At 37.9% G+C, this 16,212-nt stretch overlaps 1 protein-coding gene across 1 annotated transcript in view; it reads right to left on the bottom strand.

The window, feature by feature from the left end:
* wdfy4 (WDFY family member 4) overlaps positions 1 to 16,212 on the bottom strand; it is a 57,909-nt gene that overhangs the window by 30,118 nt on the left and 11,579 nt on the right. Inside the window, exons 10-33 of the mRNA XM_079841943.1 lie at positions 16,081 to 16,182; positions 15,670 to 15,860; positions 10,725 to 11,332; positions 10,518 to 10,608; positions 9,698 to 9,912; positions 9,521 to 9,594; positions 9,145 to 9,373; positions 8,500 to 8,576; positions 8,024 to 8,236; positions 7,758 to 7,936; positions 7,012 to 7,243; positions 6,777 to 6,928; positions 6,580 to 6,691; positions 6,271 to 6,461; positions 6,038 to 6,190; positions 4,340 to 4,410; positions 3,995 to 4,156; positions 3,743 to 3,834; positions 3,531 to 3,621; positions 1,588 to 1,790; positions 1,287 to 1,453; positions 1,001 to 1,120; positions 504 to 665; positions 197 to 376 (exon numbers count right to left, since the gene is read on the bottom strand). Coding sequence (XP_079698069.1) covers positions 197 to 376; positions 504 to 665; positions 1,001 to 1,120; positions 1,287 to 1,453; positions 1,588 to 1,790; positions 3,531 to 3,621; positions 3,743 to 3,834; positions 3,995 to 4,156; positions 4,340 to 4,410; positions 6,038 to 6,190; positions 6,271 to 6,461; positions 6,580 to 6,691; positions 6,777 to 6,928; positions 7,012 to 7,243; positions 7,758 to 7,936; positions 8,024 to 8,236; positions 8,500 to 8,576; positions 9,145 to 9,373; positions 9,521 to 9,594; positions 9,698 to 9,912; positions 10,518 to 10,608; positions 10,725 to 11,332; positions 15,670 to 15,860; positions 16,081 to 16,182 — 4,067 coding nt within the window. The remainder of the gene's footprint in view (positions 1 to 196; positions 377 to 503; positions 666 to 1,000; positions 1,121 to 1,286; positions 1,454 to 1,587; positions 1,791 to 3,530; positions 3,622 to 3,742; positions 3,835 to 3,994; positions 4,157 to 4,339; positions 4,411 to 6,037; positions 6,191 to 6,270; positions 6,462 to 6,579; positions 6,692 to 6,776; positions 6,929 to 7,011; positions 7,244 to 7,757; positions 7,937 to 8,023; positions 8,237 to 8,499; positions 8,577 to 9,144; positions 9,374 to 9,520; positions 9,595 to 9,697; positions 9,913 to 10,517; positions 10,609 to 10,724; positions 11,333 to 15,669; positions 15,861 to 16,080; positions 16,183 to 16,212) is intronic.

Here is a 16,212-nt window from a genome sequence, read left to right as displayed (position 1 = left end):
ATAATTTATATTATTATTATTATTATATAATACATAAATACACAAATACATAAGAATTTATATATTATTTATTTTTTATGTAGAATTTATACTTCATATATTTTATATAATGATTTATAGATACACATTTTGTTAAAAAAAAACAAAATTTAAAAGTTGTATTATTTATTAAATGTCAATATTTTACATCTCTCACCTCTAGCAGTTGTATTAAAGGATGAAGGCCGTCTTTGGCAGAGATGTTAATGAGGCTGTCCATCAAGAGGATGCGGATGAAGTCACACACCTGCTTCCTGCCTGGGTGGGACGGGCGAAGCAAGGGGGGCTCCCCCACCCCCTCGCCACTTTCTTTGATACCCTGGACACCTGTAGAGCTCTGTACAAGAAGATGAGAAGCAGAATATCACTTCTGTAAACTGCTTTCCTATGGGGCAATGAAATGTCTCTTGGGTATATTTTTAAGTTGCACAGAACATGTACGGTACAGTGCCCGAAAGTCTTACCTCTGGGGTTTCAAAGGGGAAAACAGCACTGGCCAGCGAACTGAGGAAATCAGGGGAAGTCCAAAGAGGATCTTGAGGAAACAAACTGTTCACCAGGCAGAGGAACTGCATCACACTACCTGGGTAATGGACTTCCCAGCCATCTGCACTTTCTGTTACAGGCTTAATAAAGATATACAAATACTCAACATGAGAAAACCTGGATTTACTGGTATTGCAATGACTATGCAATGGATTATTCAACATGTTTGCAAAAAGGGACTGTAATCATGCAAACTGCCGCTCAAATAATATGTACAAGATTACATCCCGCAGACATGCAATTGTCTGTCAATCTATTTTAATATTGCCTTTTTGAGCACTAGGTGGTGCAATACCTTATTTTGCATGTAGTACCTGCTATCCTATGCTGTCACACATCATGACATTTTTAATTATAAATAAATGTATATTATGTTACCTTATGCCAATAAATGTAACAATTTAGACACACTTACCTTAGTAATGATAATCCTAATCAACTCTAAAAGGACACAAGCTGCATCTGCACATAGTCGGATGCCCTCAGATCCACCGCAGGTGTCAATCAAACTCTGAAGCATCAGATCAATATCAACCTGACATCCAAAGGACAAAGCACAAGCATAAATCATCCCAAAATTGAACCACGAAAGACATCAAATAAACAGAATTGGGTGTAGGTAATTTAACCGTCACAATTAAATATACATGCCAATAAAATAAATGTTGTCACATGAGACATTTAAGCAATGTGATCTCTACCTGCCCAGCAGGAACCTGGAAATCAGATTTTCCTACAAGCAGTGCAGCTAGAGCTCCATAAATTTGAGGCAGGTGGATATGGATGACAAGCAGCTTCTGCAGGACTTCAAACCCTGGGCAGATACAGCTCAAACATTCAAACGACCATGAGCGAGACTTCAAATTATCTAGAGGAAAATGGCAAAAAAAAAATCAAAAATACAATTATTTTATTACATTATTTTAAATAGTTATAGTGCTATATATATAGCAAATCACATGCAACCAAATTAATGGACAATTTCATCCAGAAACACAGTACCTGTGATACTGGTAGGTATCTCCATGGTCTCCACCAATGTTCCTGGTGACACACCCTCTCTAAACTTGGTCAGGATGTTCGGATATGATAGGAAGTGAGTAAGCAATGTGAGAACCAGCAGCACTGTGCTAGTGTGGATGTGGCCCTGTAAGAAGAGGAGGAACCAATCCGACCCCAATGCGAAGAACACCTCTTCCTGGTTACTGCCATTTGAGAACGTATTTAGAATTAAAGATTTTGAAAAATATTTTATGAATATTATTGAACATGATCCAACCAAAAATCATATAGCACATATTTATGGGAAGTTAATGCAGGATCAATCTGATGACACGTTTCATATCAAAAGAAACTGGGAACTAGAGTTAAATACTGTTATAGAGGATGAGATGTGGATAAATATATGTGCTGGTGCAGGTTAAAATCTGACATTTTTCGACAGAAGTGGGCACTAATTGAAACTTATTTGCTTGAAGGAAATAGATTTAACCCTCTGGTGCTCTTCGGTCATTTCTGACCGGAATATTTTCTGTTTTGAAATTTAAAAAATCACAGCTTCATCGGAATGACATGAAACTTGGTGACTTTTCTAGCATTAGGTATGTAAACACAAAAAAATTGGGGTCATGATTCGAGCATGCTAATTGGTCGTAAAAAAAAAGTTGCGTTCATTGTCTTCGGTCAATGACCGACCATAGGAAATGAATGGGAAATCGGCAAAAACACAAAAATTCCTTGAATATTTGTGTGTACAATCTACAAATCGGCGACGATGCTGAAAAAAAGTACACAGCAGTAAAGAGGTGACACTCTAAAACATCAAGAGTGTGATATTGACACATCCACTCAGTCACACATGCACACTTATACACACACACACACACCTATGAAAAACTGAACCTATGAACCACATTTTGAATTTTTAAAAATCACAGCTTCATCAGAATGATATGAAACGTGGTGACTTTTCTAGCATTAGGTATGTAAACACAAAAAAATTGGGGTCATGATTCGAGCATGCTAATTGGTTGTAAAAAAAAAAGTTGCGTTCATTGTCTTCGGTCAATGACCGACCATAGGAAATGAATGGGAAATCGGCAAAAACACAAAAATTCCTTGAATATTTTTGTGTACAATCTACAAATCGGCCACGATGCTGAAAAAAAAGTACACAGCAGTAAAGAGGTGACACTCTAAAACATCAAGAGTGTGATATTGACACATCCACTCAGTCACACATGCACACTTATACACACACACACACACACACACACACACACACACACACACACACACACACACACACACACACACACACACACACACACACCTATGAAAAACTGAACCTTTGAACCACATTTTGAATTTTTAACATTCAAAAAAATACATTTTGAAGGCCTAGTCTCTATTTTAACCTGAAATACTGCAATTGTAATAAAATAAATAACAAACACATTTTTTTAAAAATAATTTTCAATGACAAAAATAGACCATAATCATTGCATAAATATAAAAAAAATACCATCAAATCAACTCAAAATACAAAATTTAAAAAAGAAAAAATATTATTGAAGAAAAATAAATTGCATTGGTTTTACTGGGGTGGAGGAAGTTTAATTTTTAGGTGTCCGGTCACTTATGACCAGGAAGACAACCAATGCAACCCCTAAACGAAGAGCAACAGATATGTTAATGTTTGAACCATGCAGATAATGTCAGGGGCTTGTGTATTTTTTGTGGGGTTTTTTGTTTATTTATTTATTTACTTTGCATGAGTCATATTCTATGTACATGTTATGTAACAGTGCTCTGTTTATAAGAGAAGTTCAATAAAAACACAGTTAAAAAAGAATTCAAGATTCAAGATATGCATCAATGGGATCACGTAAACAAGGATAAAGAGAGCAAGAGTTGTCGTTGTTACATTGCTAAACTCAACTCACATGCTTGAAGTGTTTGGGATGATTAGAGAAGACAGCATAGAGAGCAACTGGTTCCTTATCCAAACTGATCTCCCAGGAGTCTGACTCCAGCCTAGAGTCACAAAGAGTTTAAAGAGCATGTAAGGAGTGAGCCTCTTTCAAAAGTCAAGATTTGAGTAGAGCACAAATCTAAAATCATGAAGAAAATTAATGTTTATTGCAAAAATTGGTACCTTGTGATTGATCATCAAAATCCAAATCAGAGAAAGTGCTTTTCTCGTTCAAAGTAGGAGGCAAAAGACTATGAACTAAGAAGAGTCCAAGCCTGATTGAACAAACAAAAGTGTCAAGAAATCACACTGGGTGACTTATTTTTATTCATTTGGCGTCTTAAAGCTTTGGCGATTTTCCCAAAATTGTCATGGAAATTGAGATGCAACAAATGATTTAATTTAAGCCAAGACTGTAAAAGTTAACAGACATGCCTCTTGATGTCTGTGATGTTGAAATGCTCTTCGAGGAGGGATTTGATGATGGTACAGATGACTGACACCTTCCTGCGGGTCACACTGGGATCATGCAGCAGGATCAGGAGTTTGCTCATCATGTTGAGTATGTGCATGACTTCAGCATTCTTTTGACTCCCACTGGAAACAAACTCACCATCAGACACACGTATCCACAACAAACAACACAGGCACAGCATGTTTCCACTAACAAGGTTTATGCATGGTTGAAAAACAGGAAGTGTGCCACGCGTTTCACATCACTTTATGCTGCACACTAAACATGAACTCAAAACAACTTTACATCAGTAGCCAACAACGTACCTTGACATCAGGATATCAGCAAAATGATTTAAAACACAAATGTCAAGATTTTCGGGAGCATTCTGCCACACCTACAGAAAAAAGAAGAAATAAACTTCTCATGATTTAAGCAAAAAGTTGCTGTTGTTTCAACAACACTTTTGCAATTTCAAGTTTTGCAAAACAATAGGGCCCGGTTTCATAGTCAAGGCTTAGATTAAGTCAGGATTAAACCTTAGTTCAATTAGGGCATTTAAGTGACTTTTACCAACATGCCTTGTGCATCTTGAGACAAAACAATGGCACTGACTTATTTTAAGATATGTAATTGCAAGTTGCTTTCAGATAAAACAGCTTAAATGTGTAATTTAGTCTGGGACTAGGTTTAAGCCTTGTCTGTGAAACCGGGGGTAGAGGTGCTAAGCTTGTTGTCCTAAAACAAAGAGAATTATCACTTGAGTAACGATAACTCCTATGAGTTTTTAAAATGGCAGTAAAATAAGGTCTGTGATTAACATTGCTTGAGAGATTTCCCCTTTTTGGCTCTAAAACTTTAGCTATGCACAGTCATATCTCAAATCTGACTTCTGCAACTGCTATAAAAATATACAATACCATTCAAAGGTTTGGGTTCAGCAAGATTTTTTTAAAGAAATTTGTATTGTTTATTCAGCAAGGATGCATTCAATTGGTCAAAAGTGACAGTGAAGACATTTATAATGTGACAAATGATATTATATTTCAAATAAGCACTGTAGAAAATGTATGACTGTTAAAAATAGTAAGTAGCACAGCTGTTTTCGACATTGATAATAATAATAAATGTTTTTTTTTTGTTTTTTTATATTTTATTTAAAGCTTTTCACATTTTTACAGAACCCCCCACCCCATAATAAATGTTTTTTGAGAAGCAAATCAGCATATTAGAATGATTTCTGAAGGATCACGTGACACTGAAGACTGGAGTAATGAAAAATTCAGCTTTGCCATCAAAGAAATAAATTACATTTTAAAATATATTAAAATAGAAAACAGTTATGTAAATTGTTCTAATATTTCACAATATTACAGTTTTTACTCTATTTTGACCAAATAAATGCAGCCTTGGTGAGCATAAGAGACTTCTTTAAAAAACATTTTACAGACCCAAAAATGGTAGTGTACATTGCCAAAAAATTGCTACATAAATGTGATAAGAGTTGTTAGCTTAATTGCACATCATTAATCAAGCATGCACACTTGCATCCTTGTTTTGCATGCAGAAAGTAGTGTGTAGTGCTATTTTCACCCTTACATGAATTTCACATGGGCAAAAATACATGTGGTCACAAGTGAAACACATACTTTGCACATTGAACAGTTCCCATGTGAAATACATGTGTGATCACATGTGAAACCATGTTGTCCACATGTGATCACATGTATAATAAAAAAACAGAAACAGAAATTAAAATAAACCTGTCAGTCCAGTCGTTATGTAGCTAGCTACTTGCTAGCTAGCTCTGAAAAGTTAATTTGTATGAGTCATATATTTAGACTTGCTATGGTTAACACTCCTTGTTGAAGAATTTTATCACTAAATATAGCAATGACCAGCTTGGTAGACACCGCAGCTCTATTAAAATTCAATTAAAGTCATTCAGAATGCTATTATATTCACCAAAGTATATTAAAATTGTAGCTATGAAGAAACATACAGCACACCAAACTAAAACTTACCTCAAAGTCACAGAGGACATCCTGAAAAGCGCTGATATTTGGGATACGAGTAGTGACAATGCCCAGCTCCATTGTGCCCACTATGGCCAGAATGAGCTGAAAAATCCGGCAGCTGATCAGCTGAGACTTCATCTTCAGCAGGAAGGACAAGAGCTGACAATACAAAACAAATCAAATCTGCAGCTTTGATTTGTTATACTGTAAGTCTTAACTAATTTAATTGACTGCACTACCTTATAGCCATTAGTACGCTTCATCTCCTGCTCCATTACAGGATTTGTCTCTAAAACTGAGAGCAGAACTTTGACAGCAGCATACAAGGATCCATCATCTGAGGCCATCGCCACCAAACTCAGAATGGCAGAAGGGCCACCAATATACTGGAAGCTACTAGCAGCACTGAATGACTTGAACGTCCTTACACCTGGAAATAAAAGTGTAAAATCTGCCTCAAATCAGAAGTTCACTATCAAAACAAATGCTGCAGTCTTGTCTTACAGTAAGCACTTTAGAGCAGTAGCTAGTGGGTTTGTGTTTTTTACCAAAACAACCAACCAGGGCTGCCCCAATCGTCCGGGCAGTTCCACTGAGATGCTGGCTGATATTATGAGCCAGGAAGACAGGAGTACAGTGATCACGTGACGTAACTCCCATCTGTAATCAACATAATAGAAGAATCAATCATGATTTAATAATCAAAATAATTCAATCCATGAATTAAAAAGGAAAATAAAAGCACCTCTTTGGCAATCAGGCGACAGTCCACCTCATTGTACTGGTCTCTAATATTTACTACTGTAGTTATGGTGGAAACCGCCGGGTTTATGGCAAAGGAAATCCTCTCTGGGGAGACCATCCTAATTTGGGACATCGCACCGTCTGTCTCACCTCCTATTAAACATATGTACTTGTGTGAATACAGATTCACATAAAATTCAGAACTATTTCAGACAGAGAGAAGCAAACTTTCTCACCTAAAACGTTGAGAGCGAGGTAATTGCCAATGTATTTGGTGCCCTGCCCATAAATAGTCTCCACCTGAACAGAACTCAAAACTTCCTCAAACAAGTATGTCGGACCGACACGCCAGACCAGAGCTGCATGCTGTTTCCATAAAGGTGGAGTGCCAATAATCCCACACACGTCAATGACTGCAGAGGGATCCATTGAGATGGACTGACCGGGAAACGGCTGAATGTACTTAATCTGCAAAAAGAGCATTTTTAACAACATGTTAGCATCGGGGCTACTTGTATGGAAAACACAAGGGAAGCTTTTATCCTAAGTGATTTAAACTGCATTCAAGGTATACATTTTTTTAGGTTATGCATTGCCTGGGAATTGAACCCTTGACCTTGGCATTGCTAGCTCCATTCTCTACTGTTTGAGCTACAGAATTCCTATAATGTTAAACATGAACTTTCTTTATAAAAAATAAAAAATAAAAAAATAATTCAAACAGACCCAAAACTTTTGAACGGCAATGTATGTCACACCAAATATATTCAAATTTCCTTTTTTTGAAGAAGAATCCTTAATTTAACAAAACATCAAACATTCTTGCAAAATGTAGTTTAAGTCAAACATTCATAACATTTTCTAAAAATTCATAATTTGTGTTCGACAAAAGAAAGTCAGTCATACTGTATATAGCTAGCTTTGAAACAATAGGAAAGCGAGTAAATTATTTTTAAGTGAAAAATAAACTCCCTGCCCCAACCTTTGCTGTTCCGATTGCGGTTGCATTCAGATAAACAGTGACTACACAGCTCTTCTTGATTCCTTTGGTCATAACCACACAAAGTTGGTGCCACTGGCATGGTATCAGCTGTTTGGAACAATTAAACCGCACTGAGGCCGGCAGCGAGCTGGGAGTCGACAACTCTGGCTCCATCATGTCTGTAGAGTAAAATAAAAACTGTAAATAAGACATGGCTAAACTAGGGAAAAAAAACAAATAAAAGTAATCTCAAGTGAAATTTTCACCTAAGAACTGATATGCTTCCTCCTCAGTGGAGATCACCAAGTTGCCTTCAGAGATACTGACAGACAAGCAGCTGAACTGCTGCTCAGCACGAGACATGTGGCGCACTACCGTGAGCAGACGCACAGGGTGAGTTTCAAATGCCGAGCTGAACCTACAGATCATAAACCAGCAGGAGAAAGACAGGCCTGCTGAAGGAGGGAAGCCTCTGCAGTCTGTGGAGATAAACAAAAGGATATAAAAGAAGAACCGGACCTGCATTGCACCTTTATATATATATTATAAAAGCGTCTGGTAAATGGGTTATTTCTGAAGCAGATAAATCCATTTGGAAACAACCTTTTATTAGATTATTAGTATATTAGATTTTCATACCAAAATAATTTTAGTTGTACTTATATGTATCATGTGATTTTAGATGGGTATTTGAATCTCATATTATTTTTATGCAACAATGTAATTCTATAGTATTTCTTACCATTCCCCAAACCACCAGTGGAGATAAAGTCTGCACTGACACCTTTCACTGTGGCAAGAGATGGCAGGAACAAACACCTGTGGAGACAAAATAGTTTTTTGTCAATTAGCAGAATAAATAATGCTAGATTAATATATCAGTCATTTTACTTCCAGTAACATCTTACGTTTGGCATTGATATGTTAATTTTAACCAAAGCCCTTTAAGATATATACATATAAAGCCCATAAAGCAAAGCCCACAAAGGAAACTTGGCATGTCAATATACAGTGTTTGGCATTTTGGGATTACAGAAACAACAGTTGCCATGGTAAACACACAATACTTATACATGAACTGCTAATGAAACATATGGAAACTGTGGCTGAAAATGAACATCATACCTGCATTCAACATACCAGTTACATACTTTATGGTAATTTCATGACTTACTAATTGACAACATAATTACGACATTGCTTGCTCGTAATTATATTTTGCGCTTTATTTATAATGAAGCGATATACAGTGTGCGTAGGCGCACTTGCACAAGAAGCGCAATATCTTGCGACCCATATTTGAGTCGCAACCCACCAGTTGAGAAACACTGCCTAAAAAACACAAATCTCTATTGGTATGTCTATAAACCCGTCTGCAAACACTTACCCATAGCCACTGTCTATCATGTCAAACTCCACAAAAGAAGGGGAAATGGATATTTTGTGTGGCTGAAAGGACCGTGGCGATGTGATTGAGACAAGACTTATGATTCTATGAAGAGGAACTGCCATCCCACTGTCTAAAGAGGTTTTCAGTAGACTGAAACTTCTTTTCATTGCCTTTTTTGAGGATTTTTGAGGGTTATCCTCAGTGTCCTCAGAGTCTTTTGTCTGGTCTGTGCAATAGATAAAAGAAAATGATGAAGATCAATACAGTTTCTTCAAACAACAGATGTAACAATATGATCAAATGTTTTTTTCTTCTTCCATGAAACAGGAAGTAGTCCAAAAAGGAAGTCTGTGAGGACTAAGAAGAACTGTACTTGTGCAGTTGGCCTCTTCACAGGAGAGGTTTTCTCCACTACACATCAGAGGATCCCCAAGACACAGAAACTGCCTAAAATAATGGCATACAAAATATGTAAAGTCATTTTATCATATCATATTTAACATTTTGCATGAAGAATGCTTGAGCATGTTAACTGCAAACATATGCTGACCTCAGGCACGTGTGATCCATGGACTGAGAGGCGAGTTTCTCAACGATCCGAACTATGGGCAGGTGTAGTGAATGGGAATTGTCAATGAGGATGCGTTTGCAGTGAGTCAGCAGTGTGGAAACCAGACCAAACTCACACATGATCTGCCTGTTTCTCTCTGACTTGACCAGAGTCTGCACATGATGAGCCACAGCCAGCTGCAGCTCTTCAGCCAACTATAGGACAGAATGTGGGCCGTTACTGTAATTCTGTCAGAATCACTATCGTCAAAGTGATAGACAATTAGCATATAGTTTAGATTGGCGGTATGGTTCTGTTCTGGGCAAGAACTCCCTGTGCATCCATGCAGCCTAGCATGAATAAGAGCAGGGAGAGCAGTGATAAATACCCTTAGGGTAAACAGAACAGAAGCAATTATGTATTGCAGATAGCATTAATGTCAATATTAAAATGTACAACCAAATTTGGGAATTTAGTCTGATTCAGAGGGAATCAGAATGCCAAATCCTGACTGACGAGAGGAGGAGCTGGGGATGGAGAAGGGTAATTAGCTCCGGAGAAACACGATAGCAGCTGATAGTACTGAAGGAGCTTATATATGCATGCTGTGATGGGCATCGTATTCCTACAGGTAGATGTGATCAGCCGACAGTCAGCTGATGCGAGCTTGCCTAACGTGACCTGCCAGAACTAACGCTATATGCTGGATTTGAATAACTGTGCTATTTGTTTGTTTGTTTAAAGCAAATTATTGCCTATTAGTCATGACACCAAATACAAATTATGTCCGAGGTATGACTGTGATTGTGGTTTTACTTACACAAGGATCACTAGGACAGTAAATACTAGGCAGGAGAGTCATGATGAGCTTAACAGCTCCTGGATGAAGAATGGTGAGGTCAGAGTAAACCCTGAATAAACAATGATATGTTTAACAATCATAGACAGGCAGACAAATCTATACATTATACATAAATCTATGTCCAAGTAATCTATACATAGATAAAAGTTGATTGAGAATACCTACCTTCCAGAATTTGTTGATACTAAAGACACACTTGCGGCCCTACTGTGATTCAACAACTCATCCTCATTGGGTAGCTCCCCTATCCTCTGACCTGAGACTGTGATCTGACTCTCACCAGCATCAATATTCCCCTGCAAACTAGTGCATGGATCTGCAGCCAAGCTCACACCGGTAGCAAACTGCTCCAGGAATCCCAGCAGCTTAACACAGTCTCCTAAAGGTGGTGGCAACTGGGGTTCCGGCCTCTCCGCCGCTTCCACAAACTGCTGGAAACTCCTGCCGCCTGAGATGTCTTTGTCTGTTTCCACAGGGACCCCTCTCTGGAAACAACCTAGATGCAGCAGAGCCTCACCCAGCTTCTCGCAGACTCCGGTTGTGTGAAAAAAGTGGCCGTTGACCGGATGCACGTGCACGGCAAGGGCGATGGTGTGCAGGGTAAGAAGCAGCAGCTCAACAAGGCTCTGGCGGCTCAGTGAGGCCCACATTCCAGTTGGGGCTTCCAGCAGGGATCCTTCCATGTCCACGACAACGGAGAGCAGGCCGTTAAAGCCTCCAGCAGTGCGGAAGGCATTCCAACTGTTTGGATTCTCCAGAACTTTCATAATAGACTGTGCAAAGGCAAGATGCAAGGGATTATTACAAGTATTTCAAATGTTTGGGGTCAGTATGATTTCTTTGTTTTTGAAAACGGTAACTTATACTGCTCACCAAGGCTGATTTAATTTAATCAAAAATACAGTAAAACAGTAATATTGTGAAATATTATTTTATTTTTTTTAATCCTGTGAGGGCAAAGCTGAATTTTCAGCAGCCATTACTACAGTCTTCCATGTCACATTTAAGTAACATTTCTTATTATTATCAAGATTGAAAGCAGTTGTGCTCCTTATTTTTGAGGAAACTTCTTTGATACAAAATTCAAAAGAACAGCATTTATTTGAAAAATAAATCTTTGAGACATTATAAATGTCTTGCTGAATAAACTTTCAAAGTTTTCAAGTTTCAACAGTTGAGTAGCTCTACGGAGCCCCTGAAGGGACATGGTGATGGGAAAAAAAAGAGATCTCTTAAAGGGGTGGTAAACCACGATTTCACTATTCTAACTTTAGCTAGCGTGTAATGTTGCTGCTTGAGCATAAACAACATCTGCAAAGTTACAACGTTCAAAGTTTAAAGCAAAGGGAGATATTTGCTTTTAAAGAAATCAGTTTCTAAGGACTACAGCAAACGGCCAGTAGGCGACTACAGACATTCCTCCAGGGTTGGTGACATCAACAGGCTCAATATTTACATAAACCCCTCCTCCGAGAATATTAAATAGGGGGGGGGGGGCATTTTGTATCGCGGCGCTGTTGTGGTATAACGTTAGTTAGGCTGGAGTGTTGTTGCCGCGATGCCAAGGAAACGCTGTTATTTTCATCCGGATTGCAGGTCTGGGGTACTTGCTCTGTTCAGCCTTCCTTGGGACGGGGGTGCGTTGCAGAGCGTTTAACACACAGCATGTTATATGCACGTGTGTTTGAGTCAGCGGGGAATCAGGCGCGCGCAGGGCTCCCTGCAGCACATCTAACAGAGGAAAACATCCACCGTCTTCGCGATTTCAATGCCAGATTTGCACAACGTCAGCTGCGTGAAAAAAACACTGCCAGTGCGTGGATGCACGACGCGCGCGCTGCACATTTCACGGAGGACAACACAATCTTCCACAAACTTCGCGAGTTCAATACAGGATTTGCACAACGGCTTGTCCTGAAAGCTGGATTTACAAACAAAAGCTGTTTACGGGCCACAACCTGTAAGTCTGATTTATTTTTCATCGATGTGTTTTCCTGTAATAGGTTGTAGCAAGGAAGTAAACAGATGACAACACTGTTCTGCAAACCAGTCTGTTAAAAGCTCATTCATACTTAACGTTATCCGACGAACACCTAACGTTACAAACACTAACGTTAAAATCTCAACAGCGAACCTGGCATTAGTGTAAATGATTCTTTGATTAGAGCTTTTATGTATTGTTTATCTACAGGCATGCTAAACATGGTTCTGTGTGTGATTTGGCTAACTTACTAGTTAAAGCCAGTGCTTAGTGTTCGTTTTGGGTTAGTTCTTGCGACAGATATTTGGCTATAATCGTTCTAAAAATACAAAAGTTAAAGTGCCATTCAGTAGCGATCACTATAGACCCGCAGTCTTTACTCTTGAGGACTGAACAGGTTCTGCTCGATCATCTTCACTCAAATGTTCTGGATCTGATTCGGGCTCATATGGTTTTATTGACGCCGACCAAAGCACAGCCTCCGGTAAGGGGCGTGACGTTTCCGACGTGCACTGCGGTTAGCGAATCACAACACACTGGGCCAGCTAACCAATCTGAGCCCATTGCGTATTTTTGAGGGACTGGCTTCATACAACCCGGAAAGCATCAGACCGTTTTACAAGGAGGGACAGAGCAGTGTAGAATAAAGGTCAAATATATGAAAAATAAGGCAATTTTTTTTAAAACGAAGCATGAATACATGTTACAGTGCACCCCACAAACACAATCAAGCCTTCAAAAGAATGTGTTTTACCACCCCTTTAAGGAATTTTTTTTTAGATGGGAGGACAAATTATGTCAATGTTTTTGCATTCTCGCACAAATATTTTTCGTTCCCCAAGAAATTTTGCAGTTCATTGCAAGCGAACACAAAGTTTCTTGGGGGAAAGCAAAAGTTTTGAGAGAGAACACAAATGTTTTGAAATATAATTTTTCTACTAATCTCATATCATCATGTCCCTTTTGAGGTTCTGTACAGTTCAGACGTTAATCTTTATCAAACTTTATTATTAAATCATCAATATAAATAATATAATGGGTCATTCCGTGTCAACTCAACCAGAGGTCCTTGGCTAAAAAAACTTTGATATTGATCATTTTTTTCTGCTGAAGGAAATAAATACATGAAGAAGAAAGCCAAAATATAAAATTTCATGAATGTATATTTACTGAGTAATGCAGTAATTGTAGAGGGGGTCAAAATGACAATTTTCACATGAGATTTGGTGCCACATTACAGGGGGTAAAAATTATTTTAGAAAGATGGCAGCATCATTATTTTATTATTACACAGAGATTGTTAGGTTTATTAGTTAAATCTGTTTACTTAAGCAGTCTTTGTTGGAATATATGGTTATAACGATGACAGTTCAAAAATGGGAAAAAGCACTTCTTGTGTTTTTTGCCCCAAGTTTACATGCCTGTAACTCAAGAAGTATTAAATATATCTTAATTTCCTTTTAGATTCTAGTTCGTAACAAACTTTTCTTTTGGCGTCTTCATTTTAAAGGCCCAATATGGAGATGTTAATGTGGCTCCATGAGTAAATTGGTCAATTGTACACATTTTTAGTGGTCAAATGCCAAATGTGGGTAACTTTTCAAACAACTGATCCTTATTGTGTTTAAAGAGTAATTTCTGAAGAACAAATAATACTGAAACTAGAAATGTATCTTGTTTCCCTCTATCAAAATCATTGCATACAACATACCTCTCTGAGTACCAAAAATATATATTTTTCTGAAGTTTACATGTCTGTAACTTAAGGGCCCGGTTTCACAGACAGGGCTTAGACTAAGCCAGGATTAGGCCTTAGTTCAATTAGGACATTTAAGTAACTTTTATAAACGTGCCCAAGAAAAAAACATTACTGGTGTGCATCTTGAGACAAAACAATGCCACTGACATATTTTAAGATTTGTCAGTGCAAGATTCTTTCAGTTAAAATAGCTCAAACATGCATTTTAGTCTAGGATTAGCTTAAGCATTGTCTGTGAAACCGGGGGAAGAAGTGTTAAAGATATCTTGATATAATTTTAGACTCTTGTTCCTATTAAACTTTTCTTTTGGAATCTTAATTTTTAAGGGCCTATGAGGTTCAATCCCAGAGATATTGGGATACTCAGTAAATATACAGCCATTTAATTTAATATTTTGGCTTTCATCACAATTTATGTTAATCTTAAACAAAATTAAAAATTTGAGCCAGGGGAAGTTTCCGAAATGAGGTTGATTTGACATGGAATGACCCAACAGGAATTAGTTACAAGGTTTTACTACACCTGCCTAGAATTGTTCAAAATATCTGTTAGAAAATAATGCATCACTGTGAAAAGGCAAACGGGAGGGGTCTCACGTTTCAAAGAGCCTAGCACAAAATGGATTAGCCCTTATTCAATCTACCATGCTAATACATCAAAGAGCTAATGTGTCATAAAATGAAGCCCAAACCTAATTAGCACCAATAGAAGTAATCAGAATGGCTTTGACACATTTCACAGAGTGGTCGGGGTGAATCCAATTGTCAGCAGCCTTAACCCAGTTACACTTTAATGGTCTGCAGGTTAGTATTCCTGAGCTTGAATCTAAAAAATGGACATGTACAGTAACTGAATAACATAGTTATGCATAATTAGATTTCTCTCACATTCTCTGATCTGATATTGCTCATAATTTTGTGTGTGTCGCACCACAAGGCTGCAGGCTTAATCGAATGAAGCTTGAGTTAACAGCTAACTGTATATTAGCAAATCAATCTGAATTTGGCTATAATGGAATCAGGCTCCCAAAAGCTGATATAATAAATTCACCGGCTCATTATGCTTTAAACATGTTATAATTTGTTAGAATTAGGAATGGAGCTGAATTTACAGACAGTTACAGGCTACCTGAACTCACATTTTAGATTTAGTAGGTGCCATCTCCATTATAATCCCATCATGCTTTGGAATAACCAATTGCGACTTGTATTTCAACATTTGTACATGTATAATAAATAATTAAAAAAGTAAACAGCCCAAATCAGGAAGACAAAAATAACCATAGAAATGCATAATGGTCTTTACAGTATGTGTATGTGACTGAGGAAGTGGGAGAGCCAAAAATAAAAAGCAGCAATGGAGTAAATACCTGTAAAAGATCCTGTTTGAGTCTGAGCTCACTCTCAGTGGAGGAGCATATGGCTCCGATGGCGGTGCTCATGTATTCCTCTGGATTCACCTCAGAAAGCTGCTCCAGGATGCACAGAGCAGGACTCCGGATCTGCTCAACATCCAGAAAGATCTTCACATAGGGAATCATCCCCAAGTCCCGGATGAACACTATTAAAGCCAAGAGACTGATCAGATGCTTTGATTTCAGATGTACTGTCCTTTAGATAAACTCCTTACTTCAAATTGTACGAGAAAATGCAAGAGAAGAGATCGTTTTTTTCTTCTTTTTTCCTTCCTAAAATGTTTTAATTTAATTATATTTAATTTTATTGCAACTATTTCCTGGCTGCGTAGAGGATTCATTATAAAGAAAATTACTTCAACCAACCAGTGTTCCTGACTGACTGCAAGGCCAGGGCTGCAACCACATTCAAAATATTGGTGGTCAACTTCATCTCAAAGTTGTCACCCTTCTCTTCATCCTCATTTGCTGTTGATAAATAAGACCTTAGATCAGAAC

Source organism: Gobio gobio (genome assembly GCF_949357685.1).
Source record: "Gobio gobio genome assembly, chromosome: 18".
NCBI classification, from domain to species: domain Eukaryota; kingdom Metazoa; phylum Chordata; class Actinopteri; order Cypriniformes; family Gobionidae; genus Gobio; species Gobio gobio.
The sequence above is the reverse complement of the archived record's forward strand: the minus strand, read 5'-3'. Positions and strand labels throughout refer to the sequence as shown.